General features: G+C 46.5%; 2 protein-coding genes across 2 annotated transcripts; one reads left to right on the forward strand and one right to left on the reverse strand.

Moving 5' to 3' along the window:
* Positions 1–733: 733 nt before the first annotated feature.
* CD3E (CD3 epsilon subunit of T-cell receptor complex) lies at positions 734–6325 on the reverse strand. The gene is made up of 7 exons (XM_075036743.1): positions 6261–6325; positions 6033–6142; positions 4557–4577; positions 3611–3808; positions 2650–2802; positions 1498–1544; positions 734–1133 (listed from the first exon to the last, which is right to left on the reverse strand). The coding sequence occupies exons 1-7, from the start codon at positions 6323–6325 to the stop codon at positions 1077–1079; spliced, it is 651 nt and encodes a 216-aa protein (XP_074892844.1). The 3' UTR covers positions 734–1076.
* A 3397-nt stretch (positions 6326–9722) lies between these two features.
* LOC142034917 (myelin protein zero-like protein 2) lies at positions 9723–15521 on the forward strand. The gene is made up of 6 exons (XM_075036744.1): positions 9723–9995; positions 12147–12313; positions 12613–12823; positions 13075–13219; positions 13677–13764; positions 14264–15521. Exons 1-5 carry the CDS (start codon positions 9941–9943, stop codon positions 13735–13737), a joined length of 639 nt encoding a protein of 212 aa, XP_074892845.1. The 5' UTR covers positions 9723–9940; the 3' UTR covers positions 13738–13764; positions 14264–15521.
* The last annotated feature ends 206 nt before the right edge of the window (positions 15522–15727 follow it).

Below are 15727 nucleotides of genomic sequence, written 5' to 3' on the forward strand. Positions count from 1 at the left end.
GGGTTTGATGCTCTCTTTGATTTTGTAGGTTGGGCTTTATCTTTGTGGCTCCAGGGCATTCATTTCAGTTGCAGTGAACAAGCTGTTTCAGAGAAGAGTGCTAGTCCCAGGGCTGAGCCAAAGGGCCTCAGTCCCAATCTAGGAAACATGAAAATCCCTGTTGTGCTGTCTCAGTCAGACTGCAAAGCTGATACTCATTGCTAAGCGGGAGTTCAAATCTTAGCTGATATATCTAAGAGCCCCACTATTTAATTGCAACAAAGATTTAAGCCAAGCACTTAAATTTCCTAATAGGAGGCTTTCAGATGGCTTGGGAAGGCACCAAATCTTCATATGACCCTCTGAGCAGGTTCTGCTGAAGGTCTGAAACATAGTGATTGCTGGATGCAAAGTGGTACTCAGCCCCACTCATGTCCTACAGAAGAAGGGCTGGGGATGGGCAGGTCCGTCTGCATGTACTGGTAGAAGTGCTTCTCACTTTTTTTGAAGGAAAACTTGTCTTTTTGACTGAAATATTTTCATTCAATGCAGTGGCTTTTCTATGAAAATGTACCATTTTATTTTTAATATGCTGACTGCCTCTCTGTTTCTTTTGTTACAGTCCTGGGCAGCAAAATGAAGACAGGCTTTGAACATGAGAGCAGGACAAGGTCAGAGCCAGTCACTCTGAGAAGGAGCCACTCTTTGCCCACTAGCTACCCAGGGAGGCACAGGGAGCAAGTTGGAGGCACTTGGGGCAGAAATTAAATGGGAAGGAGAACCAGAGCATGCAACTGGAGCCAAGAGAGAAGTGCGAGGGAAAAGGAGGCCAGGAACCATGCATGAGGCTGCAGTCCTTTAATGAGAAGGAATATTTCTCTTGCTAACATGCTCATTTGTTTCTTTTCCCTAATGTCAAACTGAAGGCTGAAGGAACACAGCAGGGTGGGACAGCGGATGGCAGCAGGGTGCCTGTCCTGTGTAGGCTTACCCCAAAACACCTGGACCTCAGCAGGCCTGCAGAGAACCAGTACTGAGCTGGGCAGAAGTGCTTAGCCCTTCTGTTGCTGTTTTCCAGACTGTCATCCGTGGGAATTTCAGAAGCCCCTGGATTCCAGGCCTGCATACACTTCCCGCTGGCCTTTCCGGATGGGCTGTGGGAACAGCAGAGATGTTAGTTTGGGAATCCTCATTAACACACCTTCAAACAACAGCAGGGTCTTGGCCCACACAATACGTGAAGGAAAAAACAGAACAGAGAGAGCAGGCGTAGTGCTGCTCTGCGAGTGTGCATGGTGCACAGGAAGCTGCAGTTCTGCTCCTGACTCCCTGTGGCAGCACCAGGAGAAGGGGCTCCACCTTTGCTGCCTTTTTCCTCTGCTCCCAGGAAAGCTTGGAGGTTGAGCGGACTGGATGCTTCTTCAAAGGAGCAAGAAGGGCATATGCTACAGATTACCAGCTCTGGCTATCCCTCCCCAATCAGCAAAGAGAGATGGAAAAAATGCAGGTACTCCATACCTCATAGTCCGGGTTTGGAACGGGGGGAGGACGCTGCATCTTCTGACCTGCAATAGAGGCAAAGAGAGGTCATCCTTGGTGGTGATTCCTATAACACAGCATGAGGAACTTTCACAGAGATGATCTCAGGGGAACGCGTACCATGAGTCAACTCACAAGGTTTTATCATGAGCTTAGAACTTTTAAAGACCCAACTGCTGCAGGCAGGAGGCTTATGATCATTTAGGAAGAAATCAGCTTTCTTTTAGAAAGGGTGAATTTCTAGCTTTCCTGGTTGTGAAGAAATACTTGAAAACAAGAAGGCCCCATAAGCACAGGCCCAGGCTACAGCTCCACAATATGGATACCAGATCTACGCTCCTCTGCCTCAGCAAGCTGCACAGGCATGAGCGTATCTTCGCATTTCTGTTGAACCCAGCACACAACATGCACACTAAGCACACAACAGGGAATTTAGACTTGCTGAAAGATTTATATCAGCTTTGTGGAGGCTAGGGGAAAAGCGGCAATGCCTGATCTGCACAAAGCCTGGCTGGTGAGCACCCATGGTGCTTGTCTGACAGGCAGTCTCCTGGTAAAAAAGTCACCATCAACACTTCACGAATAAATGTGAACCAGCATCGTCAGGACAGCACGCTGCATCACTTTATCCTGGCATTTATAACCCATGAGCCCCACTGCTGGACCCACTGGGTCACCAAACCATGGCCTCAGAAGCCAGAAATTCAAATTTATAGTTTTAATAACACCATGATTTCTAATCACGTGTTCTGTGTGTAGGCCTAATTCTTGGTCGTTGATTTCCTGAGACAGGAGCTGAATGGGCCGGGGCCAGGCTGGGTTTGCAGCAACACTTGCAAGCTGAGCATCTTCCGTACAGTGTTTGCTTCAGCACAGACTCAGTGCTGCTGCACAACAGCCTGTGAAATGGTTTCCTATGGGCAGGAAGCCTTTGACACAACACGGCAGCTGCACCCATCCCATAAAAGAAGGCAGCCTGGAGCAACAGATGTGGCAAGCAGGAGTGTTGTTTGGCGAGGTCTTGGAGGCTTGGGGGGAACAGAGGATGCTCCATCACTCAGCAGGGGCAAGTGTTTAATTTACTGCTTAGTGGACATCATGGAGAGCAGAGACGCCTGAAATGGCTCTTACCTCGTGGCCGACTACCAGCGCCAGCGCTTGCTCTCCCCTTCCTGTTTTTGCTGAAGTAATAGACCAGAATCAGCACCCCAAAGGTAATGAGAAGGTCCGCAGTGATGATCCCTGTCACGGCCAAGGCATCCAGCTCCTCACAGTTTGTGCACACTGCCAGAAGGAGAGGTGAAGGTGCTCAGAGATAGGCACCCTTCCTTTCCAGCAAGGAAAGTCCAGGCCTCACTCATCTCCTTAGTGCTAGCAGAAAAGATACAGTTCTGGGTAGGAAGGAGAAAAGAGCAAACAGAAGTGAAGGGGGACAGCACAGGCCATTCCATCCGCCCCGCCATTTCAGTCTGCAAACAGACACAGCCAGGGGGCTGCTGCGTGCAGCCTTCTGTGCTATCCTCTGCTGTTGGCATGGTCTGAGCCAGAGGGTGCAAAATATCCCCTAGATCATTACCTTCCTCTGCCTATGCTGGACTCTTAAGTCCTGAATGCAGAGCAGCTGCCCAAATTTCAAATGGCTCAGAGGCTTAAATCACTCTGTTGGCGGGGATGGGGGGTGAACTCCCCCTGGCTGATGGGTCACAGAAATCAGGCTGTGTGCTCCAGATGGGAGGTTTCCACTCTGCAAGATAAGAAATGCCTCTGGCCTTTGTGACAGACATTACTCTTGCTTTGTAGCATGGCAGAAGTGGTATAAAAGAAGCTTGTGCACTGTGTGGAATGTGGGAACCATTGACACGCAACCAGCTTGAGAACAGCAGAAGGGAAAGGAGTAGAGAGCAGGGAGATTCCTCTTGCCAAAAGTGTATTCTTGCACTCTTTTACTGCCCACACAGAGTGGGAAGGGCCTCAGCAGAGTCGCCTTCACCCAGCCCAGCAGCACTGAAAATCAGGCCTCAGCTTCTAACATCTGTCACTGAAATGTGTAGACTTTATCTTTAGCCCATAGACTGAGTGCTTTTTCACTCACCTCTGGCATTCAGGTACATTTCATACGTCTTTCCATCTCCCGAACAACTCACGTTGGTAGGAGAGCTGTCGTGGTTCTCTATAACGTACTTCTTCTCACTGCTGCCATCTTTCATCCCTGTTAACTTCCAGCTTATGCGGTCTGCAGTCAAGGGACATGTGATTGTCACCGTGGTTCCAGAAATCTCCACCAGGAATTCTTTATTGGAAGATAGGCCAAGGAGAAAGGAAACTAGCATTACAAACAACTTCTGAGCAGGCTTCCCTGCCCACCCTTGATCCCGCCATGACAGTTTGCGCTGCAAAATCTTTGATTTTATGGTGTAATGTAAATTCTCTGTGTATGTGTCTTCTTTGCAACACTGAACAGTATCAAAATACTATCATAGAGTGTTCAACTTTATGTCAGAGAGCCTGGCTGCCTGCTATTCTCTTGGAGACCATTAACAGTAATTAGGGGCAACTCATTATAGCTGATTTTTCTGATCAGTGATGACAGTAGCAACTAACACACAGAAAATTTTTTCCTCCTAAAATACTGCTTGAACTCAAATATTTGTGTCTGCCTTTTAGTCCTCACCTGTGAGGCATCTGGAGTCTTTATATCACACTAAATAGTTAGGAATGCTGGTAAAATACACTTACTCTCTACTGGTTCGGTATTCTCTGCAAAGGAGAGAATAATAAGTGTTAACGAATCAGCCTGCTATTACCTTACTGCTTGTTGCTGTTTGAAAATGCCCAACCTGGCTTGGAGTTCACTAGCAATAATTAGAGACAATTCATGATGGCCAATTTTTCAAATCAGTGAGATCAGTAACAATTAATGAACAGGGAATTTTTCCTATCCTACAATATGTGCAGAATTCAAATATTTCTCACTTGTGAGGTGTAGTTTGTCTTTTTATCACACTAAATAGTTAAGAATGCCAGTAAAATACACTTACCCTCCTGAGCTGCGGTGCCGACTACAAAAGAAAGAATAATAAGTGGTAAGTAATTTAGCTACTGGTATCATACACCCTTCCTACTTCAAGGATCTCCTTTCTGAACTCAGCTGTTTGAAAAAAATGTTTATACTCCTGTATTTCTACTAAAGGTATTAGAAGCATTCTGTTAGCTGAGATGGGATGTTGTTTTGAAATGAAGTCTTTTCCTTTGGCAGCCATTTTTAACATGGACTGACGCAGAATGGAAATCTGCATAATTTTCTGACCCAGTTTAGAAAAAGGGTTATTGCAAGCTGCACACCCAACAATTTTACTTTATAATCATGGACCAAAACCTGGAAAATCATGCCTGGTTTCTGCAGTAAGAACCACTGTCCTCTGCAAAAGTGTACTCGCTGGAGGATTGGACCTTGACTCTTGAATTAACACTGTAGAACAGTTATCTATGTGATTTTTCTCTCTTGGCAGGAAACAAGTAGCTCCATTGAAGTCTCTGGAGCTGGATTATTATAGAAACAGTTTTTAGGAGGTTTGAATCAGACTTGTTATTTGCTTTAAAGACATTTGTTGATAGAAAGTAACATCATAAAGTAATAACCTGTATTCATGTGTTCAGCGCTGTTGTCTCATCCCAGGTAACGTTTGCTTTACAATAGGAGTTACTTGTAACAAAATTGTAGATTTGAAATTCTACAGGCATAGGACTTGGCTGGAGAGAACGTGATCTGATGCTTTTTTCTTTATATAAGATGAATTTAAATTTGAAAAAAAGAGCAGGCCATTGCTAAACCAAATGTTTTCAATCTTCTCAAAGAATAGCAGTTGGTATTTGCAGCACATTGGCAGAGTAGCTGTAGCCTTATTGTAGTATCTTTTAATTGTCTTTCAAACTTATCTCTCATAGTTACCAGCTTCTTTATAGTCTTTACAGATACTCTGTACTTCATCCTAAACCAGCTTTCTAAATGCTGGTCTGTTCAAACTGGTAACATGGATATTGCTACCACTCCCATGATATCACAGGGAGTCTGAACTGAAGTTATTTACCCACAATCACAAAACAGTTTAAGAAAAGTGCATGAATAAAGCATAAAAATAAAATTAAAAGCACAGAATCTTATAGTTCACACTGCTGCAGAAGGCAGTGCATCAAGCTCCAGCCCTGCTGCATGAAGTTTGGAGCCCGGGTGCCTTAGTGGATCAGCTAGCAAGCAAAATTTGACTAGGGACCTTAGCTTCTTTTCTCTAGCCTCAGAGGGTTGGATTCCTGTTTCTCTGTCCCTGCAACCTGCACCCTGAGTGGAACACTTGCTCTGGAGAGCAGCAGCTCCATAGGCACTGTACGTGCCGGTTGCAGGAGATGTGGCTGCAGGTACTTTGCAAAACCAGGCACATGCCCCTATGCTTTCTCCTTTGCAGCCCCTGGGGAGCCACCCTGCCGGTCCCCACAGGCTTCTGGCCAGCTGTACTCACCCACACACAGCAGGAGTCCCAGGAGAGGCAAGGACTGCTCCAACCTCATCCTTGTGTTCCTCCTTCTCTTGCTCTTCTCTACCACATCAGATTGGCATCCCTGTGGCTGGCTGCAAGGGAAGAAAGAACACACCAGCTTTTCAAGTTCTCACTCACAAGAAAGAGGCCCAAGATTTTTTTCCCAGAATTGTGTACAGCAATGAACTGAGCAGTGCTGGGGAGACTCACTGTTTCCAGTGAAACCTGCAAGCAGCCAAGAAAGACACAGAACACATATGATAAAATAAGCCCATGTCAGGAAGTGCGGAGGCTCAAAACCTCCTCACAGAACGTCACTGACAGCAAGGGGTGGCTGCTCTGCACCAGCCCAGTTCAAGTCTCAGGAGAAACTGTGGTAACTGGCCTAGGAGCAGCAGGAGAGCTAAATGAGCCTGGATTAGCTTTGCTATCAGGACCTTCCCAAAAACTTTTCAAAGCCAGTGTTTCTGAAGGTCAACTACTGCAAGCAACTTAACATAGGAGGGAATAAACAGAGGAACCAGAAATGCTATGAGAAGCTCAGCACCTAGAGACACTGCATGGCCAGCAGAGATAAGCCTGTAAGTGCCAGGCTGTAAAACCTGGGGGTTTTAGTCACTGATGATGCAACCTGGGCTCTACTTTTGTTATTTTGCTCTAACACAACACATCATTAATTCCTGCTGCCTCTTCAAGAGTGGTGTTTGCCAGCTCCTCATCTGGACTCACCTCTGCATACATACTGACAGCGAGGAGTGCAGCAAAAGTGGTGGCAAAGCACAGCAACCCCTGCTGCACACCTCTGACCTAAAGCTAATGCTCTGCTCCCGACAGCTACTCGAGGACATGCTTTTCCGTTAGCAGGGAACTTGCTTCACTTGTTTGTGTTGCTGTTTCTCCTCAGTTTCTGTATAAGACTGCAGAAGCAATTCTACATTTTCATGCAGCATTTGTAGTCATGTTACAAATTGCACCTACAATAAAATCAGCTTTATTTCTGTAAAGCACATTTATGTCTGTCTACTTAGCAGTCTAGCAGCCCTCACGAAAGGTAAATGCTAGGGGGAAGGCTAAGGCTGTTTGGAGAAAGCCTCTGTCTCATGAGCTGCCAAAAAGAGAAGGGAACATGGCATAGCGAAGGCATCCCGAAAGCCCGAGACCTCCTTCCACGCACAGCCAGGAGATGTCCAGACCCTGGGCTCAGTCACCTCTGCCATGGGCCCACCTGGATGAAGGCCTTGCAGCACCTGTTGCAAGAAGTCAGAGAATCATAGAATCGTTTAGGTTGGAAAAGACCTTTAAGATCATCAGGTCTAACCGTCAACACCACCATGCCCACTAAACCACGTCCTGAAGTGCCACGTCTACGCGTTTGAAGTCGCTGGTGCTGTGCCTTCCCTTGGGCTTGCCAAGCTGGGGCACAGCAGCCTGGCTCCACTAGAGGAGGCTCCTGCCCCTACGGTGTCCCCTGCTCGCACCACAGAGGGCTCCCGCCTGCCTGCCTCAGCAAGGGAGCCTGCTCTTGCCCAGCTTGCACTTGAGGCGGGCAAAGACCTCCACACCTCCACGGGACTGGGCCAGGGGCCTTTCCAAGCTTTGCTTCCAGCAGCGATGCTGGCATGGACAGAGGGGAAGCCTACTGTCTTTCCATTTCAGTCCACTTGAAGCCTACAGAGGCGGCAGCGCTGCTCATACAGTTGGGAGAACAGTGGGGATTTGAGGGCTCGCGCCCAAAGCAGACATTGCAAAGGCAGCCAAGGCTCCCTCCTCCCAGGAGGGTGCTCTGCATTTCTGCACCTGCCACACACGTCTCAAAGGATGCCTCTCCAGATGCCTGGAAGGATGGAGTTGGCATCTTGCTCCTTGCCAGGAGCTCACCATTTAATGTCATGGCTAATCACAATGTGGTGGGCCCTATTTCATTTATCAAGGTTCTCTCTTTAGCTGTCGGGTCTTTCTTTTACTTACTTCTGTTTCAAAATGAAACATCAGAGAATTTAGGTTACTAGTAAGAGTGCAGGGACATGGTCTTCTCTTAACAGCTGGAGTCAGCACGTTTTGAAGCAAGATGTTGAAGGTCTGCAGGTAAAGATCGGAACAGACCCTCTTCCCAGTCCTGCGTGTTGTTACACAAATGTAGTCTCAAGTGAGAGCCAGTAGTGTTGCTATGTGGCCCAAGCAGCCAAAGGGCAGTTGCAGCAAGAAACGTACTTGTCCTACTGGACTCTGCATGGGCTGCCTGAGGATAAGAAGTTGCTGCTGTGCAGAAATATCTTAGGAGGCGGCAGCAAATTGACTGCTGAGCACTGCTTTACAGATACTTGAAACAAAATCTGAACAAAACCCCAGCCTAATAAATATTTATGTCGGCAATGAAAGAAATGGAGATGATGTTTTGGAATAGTAACTGAGTGGAAATCTGGGGAGATGCAGTGATGAAGGGTTAACACAGGGCCAAATCATTCCCATGAAAATAGGGATATCTGGTATCTCAGAGCTACGAGCAGAGACATAAGTGTCTGTGCTGTTCTGTGAGCAATCCATGAGACTGATGGCCTCAGTGCTTTTTTTACATTGCCAAATTTGTAACTTGAAGTTTAAAAGTTAAAAATAATTCAGTATTCTCCACAGAAATTGCCACAAGGATGTTAATAGCAGCAAATAGGAGGAGAGATGTCCATTCACACAGTTGCTCATTAGCAGGAAGTCAGAGAGCCCTGCTGCTGTCCTCTTTCCACCAAAACCTTGTTCTGGCCAGTTCTGATATCCTCTCAGTGCATCCCAGGTAATCCAAAACATCCCAGCGGAGCCCACACTGCTGCACAGCAAGAGTGCCCTCACTCTGCTCATTAGCTCTAGGCTGCAGGGAGCCCTTCAAAACACCCCGAGGCTAGGGCACCCTCCCCGTCCCTGCCTTGGCACTACTGCAAGGAAAATTAGAATCAGTCACAACGAAAGCTCATAACCTGGGATGACTTCTTGGAACGAGACCACGGACCAGACACAAACACAGCCACAGCCAGCAGCAGGTTCTGCTGTTAAAGTGATTTATGGTCTTCAAATGCAAACATCCTTATTTTGCCGACACACGTGCACAACTCAGTTTCATGCTCTCACAGCTGCCACGTGCCACCAGGAAAATATTTTGTGTCACACTGAGTTTCTCTACTACCTTGTGCTGCTTGTTGAACACGGTGGGGTTTCCCCAGCTGTGCCTGGACTACCATCCGGCTGGACTTGTGTCCAATGTAATTGTCTCTCGACTTTTCCAAGAACTTTACAAGCCCCAGTTAATGCAGTTCTCCGGGATGGCTGCAACCAAGTAGCATTATAATGATCCCTTTACTGTAGGTATCTGTTTCAGTAGAACACTTCCATCCTCTGGATATGTGCCCACACTGCTGCCACAGCTATTTTGGCTTGCTTTTTTTGGATCGTTTGCAGGATTGTGCTAAACAAATGGCTTTCATTCCTTCGGGCTATCTACAAACACCTTCAGGCAAATTTTCTTTTAGGAGCAAAATTACCTCCCACAAGAGGGGAGTGGTTTCAGGTAGAAGCTGGGAGGAGGGATGATTGCAACACAAGAGAGCAAAGGAATATGGGAGGCAGAAGAAATTAATCTTACCTGGAAAACCTCCCTGTTTTGCACACAAAAGCGAGCTGTGCTGGCCACACCTTGCCTTTCAGTGCAAGGGCAGGGAGTGCTCTCTGACTCAAGCAAGAAGGAATACACACATTGCCTTGCAGGCCAAGCTGAGAGAAAGGAATTTGCTCCGCTGTGCTGGGAACGCTTTGAGAAACTCATCTTTCATCAGGTTATTGAGAACTTGAAACAAATTTCTCTTTCTGGTACTGCTCAACCTGTGGAGTACGGACTTGTCTTCCTGATGCATGGCCCCAACTGGCTGGGTGCTGTCCTCTTCTTTGGGGTACAGCTCCAAGGTAAGGAAACCTGGTACTGTCTGGCCTCAGTTGCCATCTTGACTTTCCTCTTCTGATCCCTTAATTATCGTCCTCATTAAGGCAGCGACTTAAGGCAGTCTCAGATACTTGTTGTAGACGATTGCTGTGATTCTTTCGGTCCAGGGTTCACTGCAAGTGACGCGAAGTGATTGAGTTTCTTCAACAAACAGGTTTAGGTGTGTTCAAGCGGAAGAAGAACACTGATCTCATTCTCAGCTCTGGTTACACATCTTTTCCTTTCCTGCCAGGAATCTGGACTTTACTCCTAGATGTTTTTTTCACTATCTTTGTTACTAGACAATCCGAGATTGTTAGGCAGCACTGGGTTTAGATCCTTCACACAGCAACGATTCCAGACCAACAATAAACTCGCTTGAATTTTCAGTGGCTTGTATCAATATAGCTGGAATCTAAGAACACCATGTCCTCCTTTCCCAAATGCATCAGCACATGGATACGCTTGGTAATCTATGTTGAAAAAAGTATTTTACACTTATTTCCCACACTTGTTCTTTTAAGAGATTTTAAAAAGAAAAGATTTGACACCGAATCTTTGGATGAGTAACATGATCTCTGCCAATGAAGTTTTTCAAATGTGAACACCTTCAATGTTTTGGCATTTCAAATATTTTCTCCTTTGAGAAAAATTATTTGGCAAGGAAATCTTTCATTATAAATTCTTTTCAAATACAGGAAAGGTATGGATTGTCTTTGTTATGAAGCCATATTTTACAACCCCAGATAAACTTTTCTTTGCCTGAATCACACTGGCATGTGTTAAGTCATCTTCCTAAAGTGACAGTGAATATTTTCTTTTTCTGCTGGGTTAGTCTGACCAGTGAGGAAAAGGAAGCTAATGGGAGCACATGATAGGGAACAGGGAGGACTGTCCCTTTCAGCAGCAGCAAGATTTTCAGCTCAGCCTTGCTGTTTTGCAGAAACTAACCCGCTAACTAACTCGGAGAGCTAAAGCAGTCAGGCAAGCAACTCTGCGATTGTGGGGAAAAAAGTGAGCACTTAGAGCACCACAGTTTTGGCAGCACCAATCTGCCAGAGTGATTGAACTCGGTCTGGAGTGGCAGAACAAGCCAGAGGACAACCGGGGCTCAGGCGTGAGGCATCTTCACCAGCAACCCTTTGGTTTTCCTATTTTTCATTTTTCTTCTTTCTGTGTCTTGATGCTCTCTCTTGCTGATTGTGTCTCTTTCAGGGTAGCACCAACTTAGCGATGCTAACTTATTTTTAAAAAGACAGCTGTGGTGGTTTGGTTAACAGAGGATGTTTCTTTGACAAGCAAATGCTTACAGATTTACCTTGAGGATTTCCTGTAGAGTTCCTCAGCCTTACTATATTTGACTGTAGTTGTCCAGCTGGGCTATTAACCTTCTAACAGGCACTTCTTACATCAATAAGAGCAGTTTTCACCATGGTGTGCAGGACACTCAGGCTGATAATACAAAGCATATAAAGGAAAGTTCTAGCACAGGAAATAGCAATTGTTTACTGGGGCTCAGCAGTGCTCATTGAAAGGGCAGGACCGCTTTTCTGAAGAAATCTGCTTGGGCAGTTAAGTGCAGTAGAATGTAATTGCTTGTGAAAATGTGACCAGGACAAGCACATGAAAAGTTATATGATATCTTCGGTGCCAGTCAGGAGCAAGTGTATATTTAAGGAGGGGTGGCATTTACAACAGCATTGCACCTCCTAGATGTCAAGTTTGCTCATGCCTGAAGAGAGACATTTCCCCCCCAAAGTCTATTATCCCTATAGACAAGCCCTTCTCAGTGGTCCTTTCTCAACCAGTTATCAGATCTGTAAGTGTAACTGTGCAGCCACAAAATTACAAGGCAAGCACTGTACCAGCAGTTCAGACGACTGCAAAGTCCCTCAAAACCAGCACTGCGCAGCTTGCACATCAGCTGACAAAATCCATGAAGCGCAGGTGATCTCTGCATACACAGGATCACCTCCCTCAGTGTAATTACATCTGTGTGCTTGTGACTGTCAGGTTAAACATTGACAGGGATAAGGCAGGCTCCTGCATAGACTAAATGCAGATAAGGAAAAGTGATGAGCTTACTCCTAGACAGCAGCTTTCTTTACCTCTAACCCCTGCTGTTTTCCCTGCAGCACTGTGGCCTGCGGCAGCTGTGGAAGTTTACACTTCCAAGGAAGTGGATGCTGTGAACGGCACTAACCTGCGGTTAAAATGCACCTTTTCCAGCAGCAGCCCTATTAGCCAGCACCTGTCAGTGACGTGGAACTTCCAGCCTGAGGACCTGAGCTCTCATGAGCCAGTGAGTGAGACCTTTACACTCCATTTCATTGATGCACACTTGCCCAAACAAACCAGTCCCAAGGCCCAGTGACTGCAAAAATTCCAGGTGTGGGTATGAATGGGCAAGCACAGCTGAAATGCACAAGGCACCGTCTTTTGAAATGGCCTCAGAGTTCATCTGAGAGTGACTGGGCCAACACAGCTCTCTCTTCAGCTTCGGCCATGTGCCTCAGCCGGTGCCACTCCACCTCCACATGCTGCTTCTATCACAAACACCGCACAGTGCGTAGGAATGACAGATTCCTTTCTTTCTTGTAGGTATTTTATTACCTGAAGGAGCCCTACAAGCTATCTGCTGGGCGGTTTAAAGAACGAGTCACCTGGGATGGGAATATTGAGCGTAATGATGTTTCCATCGTTATCTGGAACTTGCAGCCCACTGACAATGGGACATTCACCTGCCAGGTGAAGAACCCACCAGATGTTGATGGCACAATTGGTGAAGTGCGACTCAGAGTTGTGCAGAAAGGTGAGAGGCCAAGAACCCCACCAGAGGTCATGTGAATTTAGCCAGTGCGAAGCATTGGCAGGTCTTCCTCCACATTTGGGAAAATACATAGAAGAAAAGGGATTATAAAGAGAAAGCATGAGGGTAGTTAATGGATACAAGGAAAAAAGGAGCCTGAGAGAAGGTTATAGTCACGAATACATGTTCTCAGCCACATATCAAGAGCCCTCTGTGTGTCCTTCTTGTTCATTTATCTGTTTCTCTCTGTGCAGTGCATTTCTCAGAAATCCACTTCCTGGCGGTGGCCATTGGGTCTGCTTGTGTTCTGATGATCATTGTGGTGACAGTTGTGATTATCTGTCGACACCATCAGAAGAAAGCGCAAGAGAAGAGGATCAAGGTGGCAGACACTGAACTGTAAGGACAGAGGAGAGAGAGGGAGAAAGTCTTCTGGGAAAGCTTGTCAAATGTACCTCTATAGCTATTCTGAATCATTGACTTGGACCCTACACTAAGCATCTACAATGCAAAACAGCCAGCATGATTAGCAATAATTGGCTGCTTACTTGCAGTCAGAACAGAGCCCCAGGATGAACAAGCTTTGGAGTCCTTATTTCACTCTTGCCCTTCACAGTGGCTCCTCACTCAGAGAAGGATCCAGCTGTTGTGGTGGTAGCTGGCAGACAATCACTTTGTTCTTTCCTCCGCGAACCTGACACTGTGTTCACCACCCATCTAGCATGCTTGTTCTCTTATCATAGCACTTCTTTTTATATGTTATGTATGTTACAAGTAACTCAGAAGGTGACTCTGCTGCTCAGAATGTCTGATGCTGATTTGGTTTTTTTTCTTTTTTTTCCTTTTTCTATAACAGTAGAGAAAAGGAGAATCTGAAGATTAGAGAAGAAAAGGAAGCCAGTCCACTGGAAGACTAGAGATATTTGATGGTATACACAACGCAGGTATCCATTCAAACATTCTCTAATTAATGTCTCAGTGTTACGGCAGACTTTCTAAGACAGTTTTACTTAGGTATTTCACTTCTATGGCCATGGTAGCCGTAAACAGAAACAACTGAAACCACAGCTGCAGTTTGCTCTTGAGGGACCTTCAGAGAGACTGAAGACTGAACAGGCAGTGGAGACAGAACAGTGTTGAGGATCATTGGTAGGAAAGCCGTTGTTGCTGCTTTCTGCAACATGCCTGCTTTGTGGATAAAGAGGATTGAATTAATTTCCTTTCGCCAGTTTTGAATCTTTTTGATTCATTTAATCTTTATTGTTTTAAAATTGCTACAGGAAGACTAAAACTGTTTCCAGATCTGCTGGCTTTGCTGAAACAGTTCAGCATAATTTTTACCCACTCAATTTCTGAGGTCAGCAGTTGCCTCTACTATTTGTTTTTCAACAGTAACCCTGACTAATGAATCTGTTTTGTTTTTCATATAATCTTTCTTCTTAGGTACTTCTAAAGCAGATGGTGAAAGCTTGTAATTTTGGATGTTAGAACAAAGCTGAATTACAGACGCCTCATGCTGCGAGTGTGGTATCCCTGCTCAACCTGAAATTCTTGCAAGGAAAGAGGATGACATTAACATAAGTTATATATTTCCTTCATTGAAGCAAAGCAGGAGGAGCTTGCCCCATGAACAAGGAATTTTCCTTAATCTTCACACCTGCAGAATGTGAAGAAAGCTGCTCTGAAGATGAAAACATGCCAAAAGATTTGAACAAAATGCCAATATAGCTGACTGAACAGAGACTTTCAAAGCATCTGAGCAGACGCACTCTTGCACCTTAAAAATGGCAAGGTGCATGTGTTGCCTAATTGTTCCTCCCTCAGAATCTTCTGACATCAGGAAAAGGAAGACTGACTACATGAGGGATCAGAGGAGCAGCCAGTACTACAACGTACTTTAAATCTCTTTGCTACTTTAAGTGAGAAGTATTATAGTTTGGGAATGTATGTGGTTTCTTATTGGGGATAATGTTCACCAGTGGGTGTGCTTTTTATATCGATCTCTTGCCGCTTCAGTAGGCTTTGTAACTATGGTAGCTGAGGAGACTGTTTCCTACTGCGTGGCGCGCAGCCATGTGGTTCAGCAGCTCCCCTCCTCTTTCCTCTCCCGCTCTGCCGGTATGTCCCAACATTGGCCTTCTTTCCCCACTCCCCCCCTTCCCTCTGAAGGAGCACACCAGCACCAGGCGGGACGCTTCTGTCCCCTGCTCAGCAGCTGTACACGCACCCTTGTAGGCGCCCCAAAATTGTGGCTGGCAGCAGCTGCTGCGGTTCAAGTTCAGAGACTGCCCTGAGCAAGCGATGCTCCGGCGGTGCGCTGTCCCGCTGCTGTCTGGTGGGGTAGCAGCAGTCCATGGCTGCCAGCACAGTATCAGGCTGCCAGCGACAACAGCAATATCCCACTTTCTCCGGGTGCCGTTTATTGCCCAGGCGACCGCCAGCGCGTCTCACCCCTGTGTTTGACAGGCTCCCTTAGCACGTACCCTGTACCTCCACAGACATATTCTCTCTAAGGCAAACGAAGCCCAGCTCATTGGAACGGCAGAGCTGTTATGGTATTGAACCAGCACCAAATCATCAGCCCATTTGTCGAAAGAGTAGCTTTATGACTTTATTACCCCACCTGTAATGTGCTGGCCACATTATCTGTTTGTACACTTTCGTTTCCAATCGCGCGTGTCGTAAATAAAGGCGCCTCGTGGAGAGCACTGGTGGTGTTATGGGTAACGCGTGGTTCCACACGCCCTTGGTGCCTCGAATGAGGGCAGGTTCTGCCCTGAAAAGTCCCCGAAAAGCAGCCACCCGGCTAACCCAGGGACGGACCGCCCGGGGTTTTTGGGGAGGCCTGCTGGCCGACAGCCCGGGCCCCAGGAGGGCCGGAGGCCACGTCCGGCCCACCGAGGCCTC

The sequence above is a fragment of the Buteo buteo genome, chromosome 9, assembly GCF_964188355.1.
Source record: "Buteo buteo chromosome 9, bButBut1.hap1.1, whole genome shotgun sequence".
Classification (NCBI taxonomy): Eukaryota; Metazoa; Chordata; class Aves; order Accipitriformes; family Accipitridae; genus Buteo; species Buteo buteo.